Source organism: Protopterus annectens, chromosome 2.part1 (assembly GCF_019279795.1).
Source record: "Protopterus annectens isolate FY-2018-M chromosome 2.part1, PAN1.0, whole genome shotgun sequence".
NCBI classification, from domain to species: Eukaryota; Metazoa; Chordata; order Ceratodontiformes; family Protopteridae; genus Protopterus; species Protopterus annectens.
The window spans coordinates 1,389,677,221-1,389,698,740 of record NC_056729.1 but is presented as its reverse complement, the minus strand read 5'-3'; the positions used below and the strand labels follow the sequence as shown (position 1 = coordinate 1,389,698,740).

The window sequence follows — 21,520 nt, the reverse complement described above, 5'->3', positions numbered from 1 at the left end:
GACAGGGGACTGGAGACCCATTCTGGATCTCAGCAGACTAAACAGGTCTGTTCAAAGAATGAAGTTCCGGATGGTCACGCTACAGTCCGTTTTACCCTTTCTGGGTCAGGACAATTGGATGTGCTCCATAGATCTTCTGGATGTGTACTACCATATCAAAATGGACAGACGCTCCAGGAGATTCCTCCGCTTCCGGCTGGGAGCCAGTCATTATCAGTTCAGAGCTCTGCCCTTTGGTCTCACCACAGCCCCCAGGGTGTTCACCAAATGTTTGGCAGTAGTTACCGCTCACCTGAGATGGCAAGGATTCCAGGTGTTTCCATATCTAGACGACTGGCTCCTTACTGCTGCCACCAGACATCACCTGCTGCGAGCCAGAGACTACACCATCCAAACTTGCTCCAAACTAGGTATCACAATAAATTTCGAAAAGTCTGCATTGTCGCCTTGTCAATCTATTACCTTTATAGGTGCAAACTTAAATACAAAGGACATGTCAGCGAGACTTCCATTAGACAGAGTGTTAGACATTCGCTGACATGTGCAGGTCTTATTAGGATGCAAAAAAAGTTCAGGCCAGATTCGTCCTAAAAACCGTGGGTCTCATGGCAACAGCTATCATACTAGTCCCCCTTGCTCGTTTTCATATGAGGATTCTTCAGTGGATGCTGTTCACCCAATGGTCTTTCCAGCAACTTCCAATGTCTCACATGATAATGATCACACAGACATGAAAAAAACATCTTGCTTGGTGGATGGTTTCCCCATCAGTACCCCAGGGCAGACCATTTGCTCTTCCTCCTCCAGTGGCTATGGTGACCACGGATGCCTCCCTGATCAGGTGGGGGGGGCATTTTCAGGGCAGAACAGTCCAAGGCACCTGGCAGCCTCACGAGTACCATCTGCATATCAATGTCTTGGAGATGAGGGCCGTGCTTTTGGCATTGCAAGCTCTTCAGAACTCTCTTCCCACCGGGACCATTGCAATTCAAACAGACAATATGTCGGTAGTGTGGTACATCAGCAAGCAGGGCGGACCAGGTCCTAACCCCTATGTTGAGAAGCATTCAGACTCTGGCAGTGGGCGATCTCTTCCCAACGGTTTCTGATAGCAGTGCACATCCCTGGGAAGTCCAACGTTATAGCGGACAGGCTGAGCAGAGCAATTCTCATGCCTCACGAGTGGTCTCTTAATCAGACAGTGGCGGACCAAATCTTCCACAAATGGGGTCAGCCTTGCTGCGACCTTTATGCCACCCCCTTCAACAGCAAGTACAGCAATTTCTTCTCTCTCCTCCCTCTTCCCGGACACTCCCCCAGAGATGCTCTAGTTCACGATTGGCCTCAGGGACTTCTTTATGCATTCCCTCCGTTTCCCCTGATTCCCAAACTAATACAGAAAGCTACCACATTGGGATGCAAGATGATCCTCATTGCCCCTTACTGGCCTCGACAAATTTGGTTCCCGTTCCTGCATCATCACCTTCTGGAGCAACCCTGGACCCAGTTCCAGACCTCCTGATCCATCAGTCAGGTGGGCTGCACCAATCCCTTCAATCTCTCCAGCTCACTGTTTGGTTGCTCCACTTCTGACCTTAGCCAGGCTTCCGAACATCTCCCACTCGGTGCGTGAAATCATCTTATCATCGCATAAGTCTACCACTAGAAAGACTTATGCTAGTAAGTGGAAGCGTTTCTCTTTCTGGGCTGAGGCTAGAAATATAGATCCCTTTTCAGCCCCTATGCACCATATTTTGGATTTTTTAGTGGAACTTTTTCATGCTGGATCTTCTTCTGCCACGATTAGAGTTCAGTTAGCTGCAATTTGAAACTTTCATACAGGCCTATCAGATACTAGTATTATGTCCCATAAGCTTTGTAAAGCTTTTCTCAAAGGGACTACTTTACTCAGGCCCCCAGTGAGAGATCCCCCGCCTCCGTGGGATCTAAATTTGATTTTAGCTTCCCTGATATTGCCCCCCCTTTGAACCTGCAGCTTCTTGTTCTTTGAAGTTTCTTCCTTGGAAAACCCTTCTTCTGGTTGCAATTACTTCAGCCAGAAGAGTTTCTGAACTTCAGGCTCTTTGTGTTCGCCCTCCTTATCTAGTTTTCCACAATGACAGAGTTTCTCTCAGGACTAATCCTTCCTTCCTTCCAAAGGTTTCTTCTGAGAATAATTTGAATCAGTCTATTGATCTCCCTGTGTTTTTTCCAAATTATTCCAACAAGGCGGAGTACAAATCGCATCAGTTGGATGTTCATAGACAGTTACGTTTTTACTTGCATAGAACTAAGCAAATCAGAAAATCAGAACAGCTGTTCCTGTCCTATGCTAAGGGTAAACAAGGTCTATCAGTGTCGAAAGTAACTTTATCTAGGTGGTTGACGTCTATTATTACATTGATATATCAGCTAAGGAATAGAGCTTCCTGCTAAACCAAAAGGTCACTCCACTAGAGCTCTAGCTACTTCAGTGACTTTTCAAGCAAGATTGCCAATGGAAACTATTTGTGTGGCAGCTACATGGGCCAATCTTCATACCTTCATTTCACATTATAAGCTGGACGTGGCCTCCAGGAACAGAGCAGATTTTGGTTCCACTGTTATGAAGAGTCTGTTCCGATGAGCCACCCAGGATTGAGGTGCTAGGGACGCTGTTCCAACCAGCAAGAATGAAGGCGAGATAGACAACTTAACATTAAGAAGTTATGTTCTTATCATAACGTTCCATGTTAGTTGTCTTCTTCTCGCCTTCTTTCTTGCGTCCCACCCTCCATCCCCCTATTCTAGTAGACTGAGAAGAGTTCCTTATGTTTTTTTTCACTGTCTGAGTCTTCTCTGGCTATTCCTTTTTGACTAGTAGTCTCTCCAGTAGGATTTATGCATTTTAGGATAGGATTCCTGTATTATTATGTCTGCAGTTAGACTTACCAAATGAGATGTGGGTATCTAGCGCCAGGCATCATGGGATATAGGGGGGCCTCGAGCCAGTAAGCAGCTCTCGAGCTTTTGAAGATGGCCGAGTCGGAGCCGAGGATCGGCTCCGAACCCAACCAGCAAGAAAGAAGGCGAAAAGAAGACAACTAACATGGAATGTTATGGTAGGTACATAACTTCTTATTCTTCCTCAACGTCCGCCCACCAACCCCTGTCCTTTCTATTTACAGGAAGAATGATTTTTTTTTTAAGAGACATCACTGTCCTTTATATTGAGCTCCAGATATAGTCTTTTTCTGTATTGAAGGCGTGCAGTTTTACACCTCCTTTATCTATGCATAGTAAGTATTTTCTTTCTGGTAAAAATCAGCAAACAAGATCTGTGGGAACTTGGGTTTGGTGCAATATGGGTAAAGGAGAAGCTTGAGTGTTTTTGGTTGCCACGAGCTTTAGCAACAGCTGAGTGAGACCCGAGGACTGGATCCGTATCCATCAGTTGAGGAAGAATGAAAATGGACAACACAGATGGAGCATTGTGGTAAGTACATAACGTCTTTATTTCTACTTTCATTTTCAAGTTCTCTTACTGTTTTTAAATAACCTTTTGTGAAAAGAGCACAGTGTAATTGATGAGGCTTCCTTGCAGTCTGAAGGATTGTAGCTAGTTTGTGACCTTTGATTTTGACACTCTTGTAATGATACCTTTGTTGCTCAGACTCTTGCATTTATTGTGGCACATGCTGAAAATAGTGTACTGGTTGATTATTGTCTGTACAGTTTACTAGATTTGTGGTATTTACTTGTATTTTATTAATTCATGTTTGCGTTGTACTTACGTAATCAGTCATTGCCAAAATTGGACTTACATGACTCCAGCTCATTTGCCACAACAAAACAAATAAATAAAATAAAGACACCATTGCTTCGATTTCCACACTAAAACACCAAGCCCTCCTTTAGCAGTTTGGTACTTCAGGACTGCACCTTTTGATTCTTCTTTTAGTCTGTCTGTCTGTCTCTTTCTGGATCCTGGCTCCCTTGGCAGTTTTTTAGAGTGCAGTTAGCTCCTCAAGCACTGTGAAAACCAAAGAGTAAAAATGTTACACAGACAAGCCTTTCAATAAAAACTGCAAGAAAGACCCAGCCAAGCTAGAGTCTTCAGTGTATAGAACCTTAAACCATCTGTAGTGAAGGCCCATGGGATATATGCAAGTGACTCCTTAAGGACATACAAGTGTTCCAGCTACATGGTTTCTGAATACCCATACATGAGAATTCTCAATCTCGCCTTTATTCTCACTTGTGGGTTGGATCCGATGTGTTCGATCCGTCTCTGCCATTTCTCCAGCTTGAGGTCTTCAGCAAACCTCGCGGGCCTCATTCTTTACTCATATTGCATTCCCTTAGTTACCTCAGATCTCGTTTGCCATGCAGTGAAGAGGTTTCGTCAGCTATAGCTCTGGGCTAAGTACAGACTTTTTTCACTACTTTATTTTAGTGCAACAGTTTCTTTGTCTCTAGTTTTTAATCCTTTTAAATGACTTCCTTATTTTATTTCTTTACCCAGCTCTTTCCCTCATTAGATGTCTGTTTAAATTAGAAGGCGTCCAGGAACATCCAATGTTAAGTTGTCTATCTCGCCTTCATTCTTGCTGGTTGGGTTCGAAGCCGATCCTCGGCTCCGACTCGGCCATCTTCAAAAGCTCAGGAGCTGCATACTGGCTCGAGGCCACCCCATATCCCATGATGCCTGGCGCTAGATACCCAGATCTCATTTGCCGCTTCTGCTGCAAGGTTGTCTTACTGGCTCAGGTCATATATTTTCATTATTTACTCGTTTTTTGATAAAAATTTATAGGCTTGTTAGTGTAGATTGTTTATACTAGTTAATCTTTCTATATATATATATATATATATATATATATATATATATATATATATATATATATCTACATATATATACTTGTAGTATCTATAATTCCTTCCCCTATCCCTTCAGAAAACTCATTCTAGTTAGAGAGTTTTCCCCTCCCCCTTCACTTTCTTAGGTAGCCGTTTAAATTAGAGGCTAACCTTTTTCACTTTCTCTATCTTAAAAAAGTTTTGTTTAGCTTATATATATACAATATTGTCAGTTTTCTTGGCTGTGTTTTGGGTGTCTTAACTTAGTGTGTGTGGTAGTAGTTACACCCTAGTTTCTTTTGTGTGTTGTCCTTGGTTTTTCTAATTCCTTTTCAGGGATGTCCAAGGATACCAAGGTGTCCGGATTCAAGAAGTGTGACTCATGCTGTCAGAAGATGTCTCTGACAGATGGTCACACTTCTTGTGTCTATTGTCTTGGCGCCGTGCACCTGCAGGACTCTTGTTTGGTTTGCCATGCCTTCAGCCCAAGAGTCCTGCAGGAGCGTAAAAATAAGTTAATCCTACGTGGATAACTTAAACAGGATTCACCGGCTAAGACTCAGCCCGTGAAGGCCTCTAAGCCACCTAAATCTTCGGCTCCCAGTTCGGAGCCGTCGATGGGTGAAGCTGTTCCTTTAGCCTCGGTTCCAGCCGGAACCGATTTACCTGTCTCCCATTCGGTTCCAACTCACAGTTCGGAGCCGGCGGGGAGTTGAAAGAGATCTACGTCTCCCTCCCTGGAGTCGATACGCTCAGCTCCAAGGTCTCCTCTGCTCCAATCGGAGCGCAGTCATCGGTCTCACTCTTCTCGGTCCTCAAGACTATCCGATCATGACATGGAGAGAGTGGTCAGTAGGCTGTTAAAGTCCAGCCCCCCTCATCAGGTGTCGGCTTCGTCCATATCTGCAGTTATTCCTCCTCCGATTCCTTCCTTGAGCTCGGAGCTGGAGTTTGTTGGGGTTTGGGTCGTGGAACCGTCGGCACTGATACCTTCTGCTTCGGTTCCATCGTCTGCTTCGATCATTTCTTTGGTACCATCCTTGGAAGGGTCTAGGCACCGAGACTCCCTCGTTGGCTCAGAGGGGGCGAGTGGCATCGGACCCTTGTCTGACCCCGTTCTCCCTCTCGGAGCTTCGGCGCAGGTGAGCTCGGCTCCTACATCGGCTTCGGAGCCATCCTCCTTGGTGCGGAGAGGGATTCCGGTCTCTTTGGAACTGGAGCCTTCTCGGCATCCGAGCAGGGACGCCTTCGAGGTCATGAGGAGTGTGCTGGCCCCTGAGTCAGCCCCACGATCACCCCCACGGCTCCTCCCACTATGGTGCCTGCATCTGCCTCTGTCCCTCCTCCAGACCCCAAGCATGGGGAACCAACGCTCCAGGGCAAACCCTTGGGTGTATCTTCCTCTTCCGAGGCCTCCCCTGATCATTCAGAGGAGCCACCTCATAAGAGGAAATGCAAGAGGAAGCATGTTGACTCCCCTGAGTCTGTCACATCAGATACCGACTTGGAGGATTTGGAAGGGTCCCCGAGATCCCCCTCTGAAGATGTCTCCTTCTCAGACATCCTTGAGGTGCTTAGGCAGAGGGGGAACTGGACTACCTTAAGCCCCTCCGAGGATGAGTCGGTATTCCTGGATGCATTTGGATCCCGACCTTCCACTTCCTGGGTGTCTCCGCCTTTCGACCCACTGATGTCTGTGGTGGCTTGGAAGGCGTGGTCAGCTCCAGACACAGTGGAACCCACCCCCAGAAGACCCGCTAAATTCATAACGGCACCACAGGATAAACAGTTTTTGACCAAAGGTGTCCCTGTTGATGCCATGGTGGTAGCGGCGGCCACAAAGAAGGAGTTGGCTGAAACATCTTCATCTGTCCATCCCCCCTAACAAGGAGTCAAGGACGGTGGACAGATATGGGAAGCGGATGTTCTCTTCAGCGACCTTTTCTATGAGGTCTGTGAATTATTTGTGCCACTTTACCTGGCTTCAAAGGGATCTCTTTAAAGAGCTTGGAGATACCCTTCAAGATCCATCAGCTGAGGGGGCCCGGGCTAAGGCTGCCTCCCAGCTGGCGACTCTTAATTCAGTGGTGAACTCCTCGTTTCTTATGCAGCCGATGGTGCAAGTAGAGCCGCAGGCACAGGTGTTGCTCTAAGGAGACATGCTTGGATGCGGCTATGTAACTTCGCGGAACCTTTCAGAGCGTCTTTCACCAACACCCCCTTTGATGGTTCCTCACTTTTTTGGATCACAGGTGAAGGACACCCTTACCAGGTGTGAAGAGGAAGGCAAGACTCTCTCTGCCATGGGAGTCCGTTTTTCCACTCCTTCCAGACCATATCCCAAGGGTCAGAAGAGTGGAAAGATGTGGTTCCGGAAATCTCAGGGAGCCTTGCCGGACACACGTGGTGAGTTCCCATCCAGGGGCAGAGGAGGGAACAATAATAGACGCCGCCCTTGTGGCAGAGGGGGTCTGCAAAACCAGGGCAGCAGAGAATCCTTCTCTGAGAAGCTCTCCTACCATCCCTGAAGGGTTGCCCAACTGCCCACCTCCGGAGGCAGTCGGGGGAAGTTTATTGCTGTACCCAAGAGCTTGGCAAGACATAACACAAGACAAATGGGTACAGTCAGTTATATCCGGAGGCTACAGAATACCCTTTGTTCGCACTCCCGTAGTGTCAAACAACTCCCTTCCAGATGTTCCACCCAATCTAAGGGATCAAGCAGTACAAGAAATTTCAGAACTGCTACGAAAAAGGGCCATCCAGCAAGTCCCAGCAGACCAGCAAGGATCCGGAATTTACTCAAGGTTCTTTTTGGTACCAAAAAAGACAGGGGGCTGGAGACCCATTCTGGATATCAGCAGACTGAACAGGTCTGTACAAAGAACCACGTTTCGGATGGTCACGCTACAGTCCATTATGCCCTTTCTGGGTCAGGACAATTGGATGTGCTCTATAGATCTTCAGGATGTGTACTTCCACGTCAAAATGGACAGACGCTCCAGAAGATTCCTTTGCTTCCTGCTGGATGCCAGCCATTACCAGTTCAGAGCTCTGCCCTTTGGTCTCACCACAGCCCCCAGGGTGTTCAACAAATGTATGGCAGTAGTTACCGCTCACCTGAGACGGCAAGGATTCCAGGTGTTTCCATATCTAGATGACTGGCTCCTTACTGCTACCACCAGGCATCACCTTCTGCGAGCCAGAGACTATACTATCGAGACTTGCTCCAGACTAGGTATCTCAATAATTTTCAAAAAGTCTGCATTGTCGACCTGTCAGTCTATCACCTTTATAGGCGCAAATTTAAATACAAAAGACATGTCAGCGAGACTTCCACCAAACAGGGTATTAGTGATTCGTCAACATGTACAGGTCTTATTAGCATGCAGGAGAATTCAAGCCAGGTTCATCTTCCATACTCTAGGTCTCATGGCAGCAGCGATCATACTGGTTCCTTTAGCTCGTTTTCACATGAGGATCCTCCAGTGGCTGCTTTTCACCCAATGGTCCTTCCAGCAGCTACCCATGTCTCACATGATTATGATCACGGAAGCATGCAAAAAGCACCTTGCATGGTGGATGGTCTCTACATCAGTACCCCTAGGCAGACCATTTGTACCCCCCCAGTTGCTACGGTTACCACGGACGCTTCCCTGATCGGGGGGGGGGGGCATTATCAGGGCAGGACAGTCCATGATACCTGGCAATCTCACGAGTACCACTTGCATATACACGTCTTGGAGATGAGGGCTGTGCTTCTAGCGTTTCAAGCTCTTCAGGACTCTCTTCCTACCAGGACCATTGCAGTTCAAATGGACAATATGTCAGTAGTGTGGTACATCAACAAGCAGGGCGGAACCAAGTCCTACCCCCTATGTCGAGAAGCACTCAGACTCTGGCAGTGGGCGATCTCTTCCCAATGGTTTCTGATTGCAACGCACATCCCTGGGAAGTCCAACCTCATAGCAGACAGGCTGAGCAGAGCAATTCTCATGCCGAGTGGTCTCTGAATCAAGTAGTTGCGGACCAAATATTCCTCAAATGGGGCCAGCCTTGCTGCGACCTTTTTGCCACCCCCTTCAACAGCAAGTGCAACAAATTCTTCTCTCTACTTCCACTTCCCGGACATTCCCCCAGAGACGCTCTAGTCTACGATTGGCCTCAGGGACTTCTTTATGCATTCCCTCCGTTTCCCCTTATTCCAAAACTGATACAGAAAGCTAACATTTTGGGCTGCAAAATGATCCTCATTGCTCCTTACTGGCCTCAACAAATATGGCTCCCGTTCCTGCATCATCATCTTCTCGAGCAGCCTTGGACTCTGGACCCAGTTCCAGACCTTCTGATCCATCAATTGGGCGGGCTGCACCAATCCCTGCAATCTCTCCAGCTCACTGCTTGGTTGCTCCACTTCCAACCTTAGCCAGGCTTCCAGATATCTCCCCGTCTGTGCGGGAAATTATTTTATCATCGCACAAGTCTACCACTAGAAAAACTTACGCTAGTAAGTGGAAACGTTTTTCTTCCTGGGCAGAGACTAAGAGTATAGACCCCTTTTCAGCCCCTATACACCACATTTTGGATTTTCTTGCGGAACTCTTTCATGCTGGGTCCGCTTCCTCTACAGTTAGAGTTCAGTTAGCTGCAATCTCAAATTTTCACATTGGCCTGTCGGGAAATAATATCATGTCGCATAAGCTATGTAGAGCTTTTCTCAAAGGGACCACTCTACTCAGGCCTCCAGTGAGAGATCCTCCACCTCCGTGGGATCTAAATTTGATTTTAGCTTGTCTAATATTGCCTCCCTTCGAACCTGCAGCTTCTTGTTCCCTGAAGTTTTTATCTTGGAAAACTCTCTTTCTGGTAGCCATTACTTCAGCCAGAAGAGTTTCGGAACTGCAGGCTCTTTGTGCCCGTCCTCCGTACCTAGTGTTCCACAATGATAGGGTTATTCTCAGGACTAATCCTTCCTTCCTTCCTAAGGTCTCTTCAGAAAATAATTTGAATCAGTCCATAGACCTTCCTGTGTTTTTTCCCAACCACTCCAATAGGGCGGAATATAAGTTGCATCAGTTAGATGTTCACAGGCAACTATGTTTCTATTTACATAGAACTAAGGATATCAGGAAATCGGACCAACTTTTCCTTTCTTATGTTGAGGGTAAACAAGGTCTTCCAGTCTCAAAAGTAACCTTGTCCAGGTGGTTGACTTCTATCATCACATTTATCTATCAACTGAGGAATAAAGAATTACCTGTTAAACCAAAAGGTCACTCCACCAGGGCATTATCCACTTTGGTGGCCTTTCAGGCTAGGTTGCCCATGGAATCTATTTGTGCTGCGGCTACATGGGCCAACCCACATACTTTCATTTCACTTTATAAGTTGGATGTGGTTTCCAGAAACAGAGCAGATTTTGGTTCCACTGTTCTGAAGAGTTTGTTCCGATGAGCCACCCAGGATTTTAGGTGCTAGGGACGCTGTCCCAACCAGCAAGAATGAAGGCGAGATAGACAACTTAACATAAAGAAGTTATGTACCTACCATAATGTTCCATGTTAGTTGTCTTCTTCTCGCCTTCTTTCTTGCGTCCCACCCTCCATCTCCCTGTCCTTGTAGACCGAGAAGAGTTACTTATGGGTTTTATTTCACTGGCTGAGTCTTCTCTGGCTATTCCTCTCTGTCTAGTAGCCTCTCTGAAGGTTTTATATATTCCAGGATAGGATCCTTTCCTTATTATGTCTGCAGTTAGATTTACCAAATGAGATATGGGTAGCTAGCACCAGGCATCATGGGATATTGGGTGGCCTCGAGCCAGTATGCAGCTCTCGAGCTTTTGAAGATGGCCGAGTCGGAGCCGAGGATCGGCTCCGAACCCAACCAGCAAGAAAGAAGCTGAGAAGAAGACAACTAACATGGAACGTTATGGTAGGTACATAACTTCTTTTTTTTGTTAGAGGACATTCCTTACTTTAGCTTGTATATTTTCTTTATCTTCTTCTTTCCCCTTTTATAAAAAAAAAAATAAATAAATAAGTAGTAGTAGTATATTTCTATTTTTTCACCTGACTTTAAAGTCTTTAGATTACTGCTTTCACATGTGTGCATAAAGTCCATTTACGTTAGAGGATTTATTCTTTTTTAGAGTGACTGTGATATTTTTGTCTCTTCTCTCTTTCCTCTTTCCTAATCATGTTCCAAAAACAGGAAAGCAAGCCCTTTGGCTTCAAGAAGTGTGCAAAATGCAGTAAGAAGATGCCCCTTAGCGATTCACGCACTTTGTGTGGGTATTGTTTGGGGCCTCTTCATCTCCAGGAGTCCTGTTCCATTTGCCATAACTTCAGCCAGCAGGCGTTAATGGAACATAAAAATAAACTCATTTTGAAAGGCCTTTTAAAATTGCCTTTCTCTGATGCTGTATCTCCCGATCCTTAAGAAAAGCCAACTAAAAGACGTTCATTGGAGCCGAGGTCCTGGTCGGAGCCGAAGCAGAAGACTCTGAAACTGATGGATCCGAAGGCTCTGTTGGAGCAGACATCTCCTTCCAGCTCCAAAACTCCCTTGGAGCAGGATATTTCATTGGTGCCAACTACTTCCACTGAACGTAGATATAGGAGATGATCTCCTTCTATTGAGAAGATTTCTTCTTGGCTCCCTTCTCCACTATTAGCTACATCAAGGTCACCTACCCTGTCCACTAGCTGTACCAGGAGTTTATCTGATGAAGACTTGGATAGGGTCATAGAGAGACTTTTGAAGACATCTGCTTTGGCCAAACTTCTTTTGGATTCAAGCCCAAAGGAATTGGGTCAGACTCAAACCCCCCTCTTCTGTTAATGTTCCTCCTCCTAGCCATCCCCCTGCTTTGGAGCCAGAAGATTCCGATATCCAGGTTGTGTTGGTGTCAGGTCCAGGACTCATACCTTCTTTGGGTCCAACATCTGCCCCGAGTGTCTCCGTGTCTTCAGAGCAGGAGATCTCTGGGAGCCGACACTCCTCTGTCGGGTCTGCAGAGACTTTTCAGAACTCTTCAGATCTGATCATGTCTCTGGGGGCCTCGGGATGGGGAAGTTCAGCTCCTACCTGTGCTTCGGAGATTCCTTTGGCTCAGCCAACATGTTTGTTGGATCTTGGGACTTTTTCGGAGAGGGGAGGGTCTGCCTTCAAGGCAACAAGGAGGGCTTTGACTACTTTGCAGTCTGGGACACAGTGTTTTCTGGTTCTTCCTCCCTCTTCAGGCAAGGTATCTTTGTTTTTTCACAGACCCTCTCCACAGGTCCACAGAGACGTTAGGCCTCAGGATGTACCTCAGGGTACTGCCCCCTCTTCTGAAACCTTTCCAGAGTATCCCATGAAGAGGTCCCTTGGAAGAGGACATGCAAGACAAAACATCTTAACTCACCGGAAGAGTCTATCACATCTGACATCGACCTCATTGAAGCAGAAGGGTCTCCACGATCACCTCCTGAAGATGTCTCTTTTGGAGACATCCTAGAAATATTAAAATAGAGAGGTGATTGGCAGCCCTCCCCCCCCCTTCGGCTGAGGAGTCGGTCTTCCTGAAGGCCTTTGCGTCTTGCTCATCAACTTCTTGGGTTACTCCTTCTTTCGATGAACTTGTCAAATTAATCTTGCGAAAGGCTTGGGAGACCCCAGACACCATAGACCCTACTCCTAGGAGACCAAACAAATACATCACTGCCCTAAAAGAAAAAAGTTTTCACACAAAGGGTGTAGGGGTTGATGCCATGGTTGTGGCGGCAGCCACTAGGAAAGGAACTCTCTGAGACAAGTACCTCTATTCATCCTCCTAATAAGGACTCTAGGACTGTGGATAGGTATGGGAAGCATGTCTTCTCATCAATGACCTTTGCTTTGTGGTCTCTGAGTTATCTCACTCACTTCCACTTGAATGCAGAGGGACCTGATTAAAGAATTATCAGACTCCCTCCAACGGGCTGTAGCTGATGCAATGGCAGAGAAAGCCAGTGCTCAGCTTGCTACCTTGAATTCAATTGTTAACTCACCCATGAGACTCAATTCTTATGCAGCAGATGGAATGAGTAGGGCAGCAGGCTTGGGTATCTCTCTTAGGAGGCAGGCCTAGATGCATCTTTGTGATTTCGCAGAGCCATTCAAGTCTTCCTTCATTAATGCCCCTTTTGACAGTGCCTCTCTTTTTGGACGAAAAGTGAAGGAAATGCTCACCAGGTGTGAACAAGAGGGAAAGACCTTGTCTGCCATTGGAGTGGGTTTTTCCACTGCTACTAGACCTTTTCTCAAGGGTCAAAAAGGTAGTGGGAAAATGTAGTTCAGAAAATCTCAGAGGTCTAACCAAAACACACAAGGTGAAAGTTCCCCCAGAGGTGGAGGGGGGGACAATAATGGAAGACGCCACCCTCACAGCAGAGGAAGCCCACAAAACCAAGGCTTCAGAGAATCTTTCTTTGGTAGACCTTTCCAGTACTCCTGAAAGAGTGCCTGATTGCATGCTTCTGGAGGTGGTGATTGTCCTTGCACCAAAAAACCTGGCTAAAGATAACAAACAACAGATGGGTGCAGGGCATAATATTCAGAGGATACATCATCCCCTTCTCCCTTCCTATCCTCAGAAACAAAGTGGTTCCAGATGTTCCACCCAGTCAAAATGAGCAAGCAACTATAGAATTTCGAAAGTTGCTAACAAAAAGAGTCAGGCAAAAAGTCCCCGCAGACCAGAGCAGATCTTTTTAGTTTCAAAGAGAACAGGGGACTGGAGGCCCGTTTTGGATCTCAACAATTTGAACAAATCAGTAAAGAAGACCAAGTTCCAGATGGTGGTACTGCAGTCGATACTTCCTTTTCTGGAAAAAGACAATTGGATGTGCTCTGTAGACCTTCAGGACATGTGCTACCATATTCAAATGGACAGGTGGTCCGGGAGGTTCTTGCGTTTCTGGCTAGGAGCCAGTCATTTCCAGTTTTGAGTTATCCCCTTTGTCTCACTACAGCCCCCAGAGTGTTCACCAAATGTATGGCAGTAGTAGCGTCTCACCTGAGACACAAAGGATTTTGCATGTTTCCATACCTTGATGACTGGCTCATAACCGCCCCGACCAGGCATCATCTTCTCCAATCAAGGAATTATGTCATTCAACTCTGCTCCTCTCTAGGCATTACTGTCAATTATGAAAAATCTGCACTAGAACCATCGCAAACTTTACTGTTCATAGGAGCAGAGATAACACTACCATTCAGATAGCAAGACTTCCACAAGACAGGGTAGACGACCAATGTAATTTTGTCAGAATTCTAATAAAGAAGTCCAAAGCCTCCACAAAACTAGTTCTCCAGGTCCTAGGGAAAATGGCTGCATCCATCATACTAATTCCCCTAGCTCGTCTCCATATGAGGGTTCTCCAGTGGATGCTGTTTGCTCAGTGGTCAGTCCTGGAACTTCCAGTGTCTCACAAGATCATGATAACCAGTGCCTGCAAAAAAGATCTCCAATGGTGGATTCACTCACCTTCAATACTTCGAGGCCGTCTTTTCATTCCTCCTCAACCTCTGGCCACGTTGACCATGGACACTTCCCAGATAGGGTGGGGCATTTTTTCGGGAAGACAGTTCAAGGCATCTGGCAAGATCATGAGGCTCACTTGCATATAAATGTCCTAGAGATGAGAGTGGTGTTTTTAGCATTGCAAGCATTCCAGGACTCTATTACTTGGTGAATGATTGCAATCCAGACAGACAACATGTCTGTAGTATGATATATAAACAGACGGGGGAACCAGATCGTACCCAGTTTGTCGAGAAGCTCTCAGGGTCTGGCATTGGGTGATAGCCTCCAACCGCTTTCGAATAGCAATGCACATCCTGGGAAATCCAGTGTCATTGCAGGCAAGCTGAGCAGAGCCATTCTATGGCCGCACGAATTGTCCCTCAGAAAGTTACGGAAGTGATCTTCCTCAAATGGGGCCAGCCTTGCTGCTACCTTTTTGCATTACCCATAAATGCCAAATGCAGCAACTACTTCACCCTGAACTCTCCTGTGAGGGAGTCACCAAGGGATGCACTTTTTCACTATAGGTCCCCGGGACTTCATTATGTTTTTCCTCCAATTCCTCTAATTCCAAAGTTTTTACAGAAAGTGAGTTTGTTGGTGACAACCATTATCCTGATTGCTTCCTACTGGCCTCATCAAATCTGTTTTCCCTTTTTTCAGCCTCATCTTCGTGACAAACCCTGGATTCTGGACCAAGTTCCAGACCTTCTGACATACCCATCGAGAATGGTTCATCCCAACCTAAACACCCTGAAGTTGACAGCTTGGCTACTCCAGTTCCCCTAATTGCCAGATTTCTATCCCTCTCCTCATCTCATCTCATAAAACATCTACTCAAAAGCTTTACAAAAGCAAATGGAAGAAGTTTGTTATATGGGCAAACTGTAAAAAAAATAGACCCTTTTACAGCACCAGTTCATTCCGTTTTACAGTTTCTGTCCGAGATCTTCAATGATGGTGCAGCAGCAGCTTCAGTTAAAGTTCAAGTAGCTGCAGTCTCTAATTTTCATATAGGAGAAAATGACCATCCTATCATGTCACACAGACTTTGCAGAGTTTTTTTTGAAGGGCACTGCTATGTTAAGACTTCCATATAAACATCCAGTGCCCCCTTGGGATCTCAGTTTCATTTTATCCAATATTATATTTCCTCCCTTTGAGCCCTCAGCCATGTGTGACTTGAAATATCTTTCCTGGAAAACTCTGTTCTTGGTGGCTATCACTTCAACCAGAAGGGTATCTGAGTTGCAGGTCTTATCCAGAAACCCCCCATATCTAATCTTTCACAAAGACAGGGTATTGTTACATAGTAATCCATCCTTTCTACCTAAGGTTGTGACGGAAAATACCCTTAACCAATCTGTAGACCTTCCAGTTTTCTTTCCCACCTTCCAAAATAAAGGAGAGTATTCCTTGCATCTCCTAGATGTTCACAGACAATTACGTTGCTATTTACACACAATTTCGGAATTCAGGAAATCATATCAGCTTTTGGTCTCATATTCTGACACAAGGAAAGGGCAACCGGTTTCAAAAGTCACATTATCTCAATGGCTATCATTATGCATATCCCACATTTACAGTGTTAAATACAGAGACCTCCCAAATGTTAAAGCTCATTCCACTAGATATATGGCCACATCTGCAGCTTTTCAGGCTAAACTACCACTGGATAATATCTGTGCTGCAGCTACTTGGGCAAAACCTCATACCTTTATTACTCATTACAAAGTGGGTCTGGCCTGTAAGAGTAGAGCCTCCTTTGGTTCTATGGTTCTGAGAAATATTCTGCCATGAGCCACCCAAGAGTTCAGTTGCTTGTGACACGGTCCCACAAGTGAGAATAAAGGTGAGATTGACAACATCACATAAAGAAGTTATGTTCTTACCATAACGTTCCATGTGTGTTGTCCATTTCATCCTTTATTCACACAACCCTCCCTCCTTCCTCCTGCCTATACTCCTGGTAGACTGGATAAAACAACAGGGATTCAGCAGGGCCATATAGCCTCAGAGAATATACTTTTTCAGTCTGATTCTAATTTATAGTAGTATGTGCACGCACACACACACACACACACACATATATATATATATATATATATATATATATATATATATATATAAATATATCAGGAAATTGCTACTACATAAGTTCTTCTCCATGTGTTGCTGGGGGGCAAACAAGATCTGAGTTAACTAAGGGAATGCATTATGGGTAAAGAATGAGACCCATGAGCTTTGCTGAAGAACTCGAGCTGGAGAAATGGCCAAGATGGATCTGACGCATCGGATCCGACCCACAAATGAGAATAAAGTACGAGATGGACAACACGCATGGAACATTATGGTAAGAACATAACTTTTTTTACTTTGTACTTTTTAAGTCTTTATGGGTACATTTAGACCAATAAAGCCAAAGCCCACTAGCTGTAGACTTGCATGTTTCTTCCTTTTTTGGCTTCGTCAGTGTAGCATAAAATCAATTCACACTTCTCCTGGCTAAATATTACTACAGCTCTGTCCATGTGTCTTCTATCTGTAGTGCCTTGTAGGATCATATGTTCATAGGTAAGTACTAGGCTAGCTGCATTTGAGGGCCATTTTAAGCCTAGCCAGTTTCCCTTTTTGTATTCAAATTAACCAATCCCATTTGGTTAGAGATTGGCCATACTCATCTCATGGTTGATAATTATATATTGCCCCAAATGAGCATAACTAGGATCATGCCATAGATAATTTCAGGGGACACATGTATGGGATAAAGCATTTAAGAGCTGCCTATGTCCATTATTAGTAGTAGTACAGGGGGCAGTTCTGGGGTAACTTTTCTGTTTTCCATCCATAGATCCAAGTTGCACTTGAATATGGACAGGGATAAACTTTGTTTTATCTGAATCAGGATTCTGTTCCAGAGCAGCGGTGTCCTCTAGTAGCTATACCTATCCCTCCAAACCATTCTGTTGATACTGCAGAGATCAAGTATTTCTGATGCCGTTTGACTTGCTGATGTGCAGTGCAGTAAATCCGTCAGTATTTGTCGAAGGATACCTTGTATGACAGACACAGTTCACCTCTTAGCATTCTGTAGGATACCAACCATTTTGGTCCTCTTGCATAATGTAAGCATCTGGGCTTTCATCAGAAAACCCAGTTGCTTAGCCACACCTAGAAAATCTTACTAAGTAATGTGCTATATGGTAATAATGCCCTTCACATTATACTGATTATGTCAGTTAAGCAAATGGAAGTTCTTAACATTATTATCGCTAAAGTAAAACTGCAGTGTAACTCAGAGGAATATAATGATGTTTAGGATCTATCCTTTCTGTATTTTTCTTTCTTTATATACTAATTTGTATGTCCTGTAGTGCTAGTTAACATTTTCTGTTTTGCCATGCATTGACTTGTAACTGTGGAGCAACCACCCCCTCTCCCCAACCTCTTCTGAAAAAAGGACTTTTTGTGGTCCATTTGGACTGTCCCAGTAAACCAAATGCAAATAAATAAATTAAATAAGTAAATGGCTGACAGTTTATCAGAACAGATAAAAGTACTTCAGTAGTTTGAGTTTGATTTCTTCAGTCTGTTTTCCTATTCTGCGACTGAGCAAGCCACTTAATAGATAGTGCTCCCATGTCGTCCCAGTAAAAGGCACTAGAGCCTAGTTGATTAACTCGTGTAACAAATGAATAGAATAACATTTTAAAAGTATTTCTGATGTATAATTTTATGTGCTTGAACTCTCTTCATGTAAGCATTTACTCACATTTCATGTGTGTCAAATCTTCAGAGCTTCTGAGTGATTGCATCATCCATTCTTGTTGGGAATAGGACAGTTTACATCTAGGTGAAAGAGATAGAAATCTGAAAAAACTGTAACAAGAAGACTTGTCAGGAAAGATATCATGGCTCTTATTCCCACTCCAAAGGGCTGTCTTGAAGATCAATTTATTTGGTGAATACCGCCATATATTATTTACTCATCTGACTTCTGTGGTTTAACTAGTTTAGAAGAATAGTGTTAAGTGCTGCAGTTATTTCTTATTTTTGCATTTTGTATTGGGAATGCATGTAGAATGTTCTTCTGTACAGGAACCTGTGACAGTCAATAAATTTATCTTTTTCAACATTTGTAGTTTAAAATAAATTCTAATTAATTACCCATTCTTGAGAAACGTTTTTCCTTTCCATATAGGTGCTGCTTATTGCCAGTTTATGGATATGCTTTTCCCGGGGTGCATACATTTGAAGAAAGTGAAATTCCAGGCAAAGTTGGAACATGAATTCATTCATAATTTCAAAGTACTACAAGCGGCATTTAAGAAAATGAATGTTGATAAAGTAAGTTGACACAAGTTTTTTTTTTTAGTGCACAATAGTGAAAAAATGTGGTTGAAGCAAATAAGTGGTGTTTGTATTCTTGGACAGAGGAAGAAGCATGTTGTAGCAGTGGGATTTTTGTTTCATGGGACAGATGCTTTATAAGTTACTGGCATTAATGCAGTTGCAGGCCATCTGTCCTAGAAGTGCTTTCAGTGGCAATTTTAGAGCATTCACCTACTAAGTAGAATATGTACTATACGGTTTTGCTGGTTGTGGTTACCAGACATATTGATTAACAAACTTCAAGGACGTCTGCACTTGTCATTTAATAGTAGTTTAAGTTTACCCCTAAAAAAGATAGTTGTGCGTAGTGAGTGAATAAAAAAGTTAGAAATTTTCTTTGGGCTGTAAATTAGTCACTTATTTTCTATACAAAGTTAACTCAAAGTATGATTTTTCTTCTTTCATCTACGCTGCACCATTTTCCTATACTGTCTCATAATTTTTTTAGGTAGTAAAGTATTTTTGTTATAATAGGCTCCTAAAGAGGAAAAATGGTGAGGCAAAAAAATGCCAGTGATACACCTTCACATCTTGGGAGTTTTCCTGGCAAGAAAAGACTACACCATGGAGGCAACAGCTGTAATAGTTAGGACTAAAGATAATGTGAATGACTTTCTTCTAATGCAAGTAATCCTTCTAGAAGCACTAGGTAGAGGAATAGTTATGCATGGGAATAGCAAATGATTTTTTTGTAAGGAATTAGGCTCTGCCCATATTGAATAGGTCATGTCATAGAATGCTTATAAAAGAGTGACTGGGCAGCAGGGCGGGAAAGAGTGGTAGAAATCATCAGCTAGGATGAGGAGGGCCATTCATATCACCCAGTAAGACATAAACAGAACATTTTCAGCCTATTTGGTATCTAAATTTTCCAAGGCTACCAGATCCTCCTCTTTGCCCATAATGTTCACATCTGTTTTGCCACTTGTCATAGTGATATCACATAAAACAACCCCCAGGCTACATTCTTTTCAGGCAGTATTTGTGAGAAAGATTTGGCTTAGCAGTTTGTTTCCATTGTTTAAATTATTATTGATCATCTGGTTTGCTTTTCAAGTCATACTTCTGTGTTTGTAAGTGCATTCACAAAATTTCTTTTTCATGACAGGACATATCTTATACATTGTCTGCTTTTGGGAGGAACATTTTAATGAGAAATGTGAAATGTTTGAAGGATTTAACTCAAACAATGAAACAAGTTAGAAATTTTAGTAGGTTTAAAAAAGAGCTTGTGTCATTCCCGGGTCTATATCAGAACATCGAAAGTTCATACTTTCGAATGTTCTTACATCGACCCCTATTCAGTGAACGCTGAAAATGGCGAAACGACAGATAACCAAATTTTTTCCTAGGGAAAAAATTTGGTTGTCCGTTTGTGTCGTGTCGCTATTTTCAGCGCTGTGGTGGAAAGTTACAGGTTGGGTTCAGGTAAGTGTGTGATTGGGCGTGGGCTAGGTGAGTTAGGGTTAGGGAGTGAGGGAGGTATGTGTGCGATTGTGTGGACGTGTGGGTTAGGTGAGTTAGGGCTTGGGCGCAGGTGAGGTGAGTGTGCGATAGTGACGGACCTTAGGGTTAGGGTTTGGGTTAAGGTAAGTGGATAGTTAGTGGTGTTTGTACAGTTTAGTGTAGGGTTAGCTGTAAGAGTTTGGGTGTATGTGTGTGGATTGCTGTTTGTTTGGTGTGCTTGTGTTGTGTGTATGTGTTTTGGAACAGCAAATTTTTTCCCTAGGAAAAAATTCGCTGTTCTGAATGTTCGATGTTGTCAGCGTTCGCTGATTAGGGGGTCGATGTAAGAACATTCGAAAATGTGAACTTTCGGTGTTCTGATATAGACCCGTCATTCCCTTTGGGCTTTTATCTTGGGCACAGTCTTGGGGTTGATCACTTCAGGCCCAAGGACTCAGCTTCAGTCTCTCAACTCTTCAAAGTCTAAACTGAACAATAAAGAGTTAAGCAACGCAGAAGGCATAAGCTTAAGTATGGTAGGTATTTCAGCTAAAAAGAGGTTTCCCTGACTCCTGTTAAGAAAAAAAAAACTGTGGAGGAGTCCACTATATCTAACATTACAGCTTTAATGTAATGTTGTCCCTCCCAATTGCTTGTTATGGTCATTGAAGTTTCTTCCCCTAAGTTAGACAGGGTAGGGATGTATTTGTGTCAGATTCTGAAGTTAGAAAGATTCTACTATCCAGACTATTGTCTGTCAGGTCCTTTAAGCCCTGCTGTAGTCACTCTTAACTGTTGACGTAGACTATAAAAAGATGTTGAGGGCATTTCTGAAGTTGTGCCAGGAAATATATAGTCTTCTCTGGTACCGGGACAGCCAGAGGCACATCTTCCCTTCTTCCCTGGCCTAACGTTTTGCCATACCTCTCAACTCCACATATTTTTTGCAGAATGTCTAGTTTTTTTTTAACACAACTTTATTGAATTATCACTTGTGACATAAGCAATTTTACATTTATACAAAAGTAATCAAACTGTATTAACAAATTAAATTAACAAACAATGTTAAGTTGTCATTCTCGCCTTCATTCTTGCTGGATGGGTTCGGAGCCGATCCTCGGCTCCGACTCGGCCTATACTATAGCTCGAGACCTATTTTTACCGGCTCGAGGCAGCCCTATAACACACAATACCATGCACTAACTCCCCAGATCTCGTTTGCCGCTTCGCTGCGAGGTTGTCTTTTTTACCGGCTCAGGTCAGTAAAGAGAATTCTTCTATTAAACTAATTTTTCA

General features: G+C 44.0%; 1 protein-coding gene across 3 annotated transcripts in view; it reads left to right on the top strand.

Annotated features, from left to right (window-relative positions):
• The window catches only part of MAPRE3 (microtubule associated protein RP/EB family member 3), a 1,644,409-nt gene that overhangs the window by 545,908 nt on the left and 1,076,981 nt on the right, over nt 1-21,520 (top strand). For all 3 annotated transcript variants that reach the window (XM_044062866.1, XM_044062868.1, XM_044062867.1), the window contains one exon: nt 18,588-18,733. In XM_044062866.1, coding sequence (XP_043918801.1) covers nt 18,588-18,733 — 146 coding nt within the window. The remainder of the gene's footprint in view (nt 1-18,587; nt 18,734-21,520) is intronic.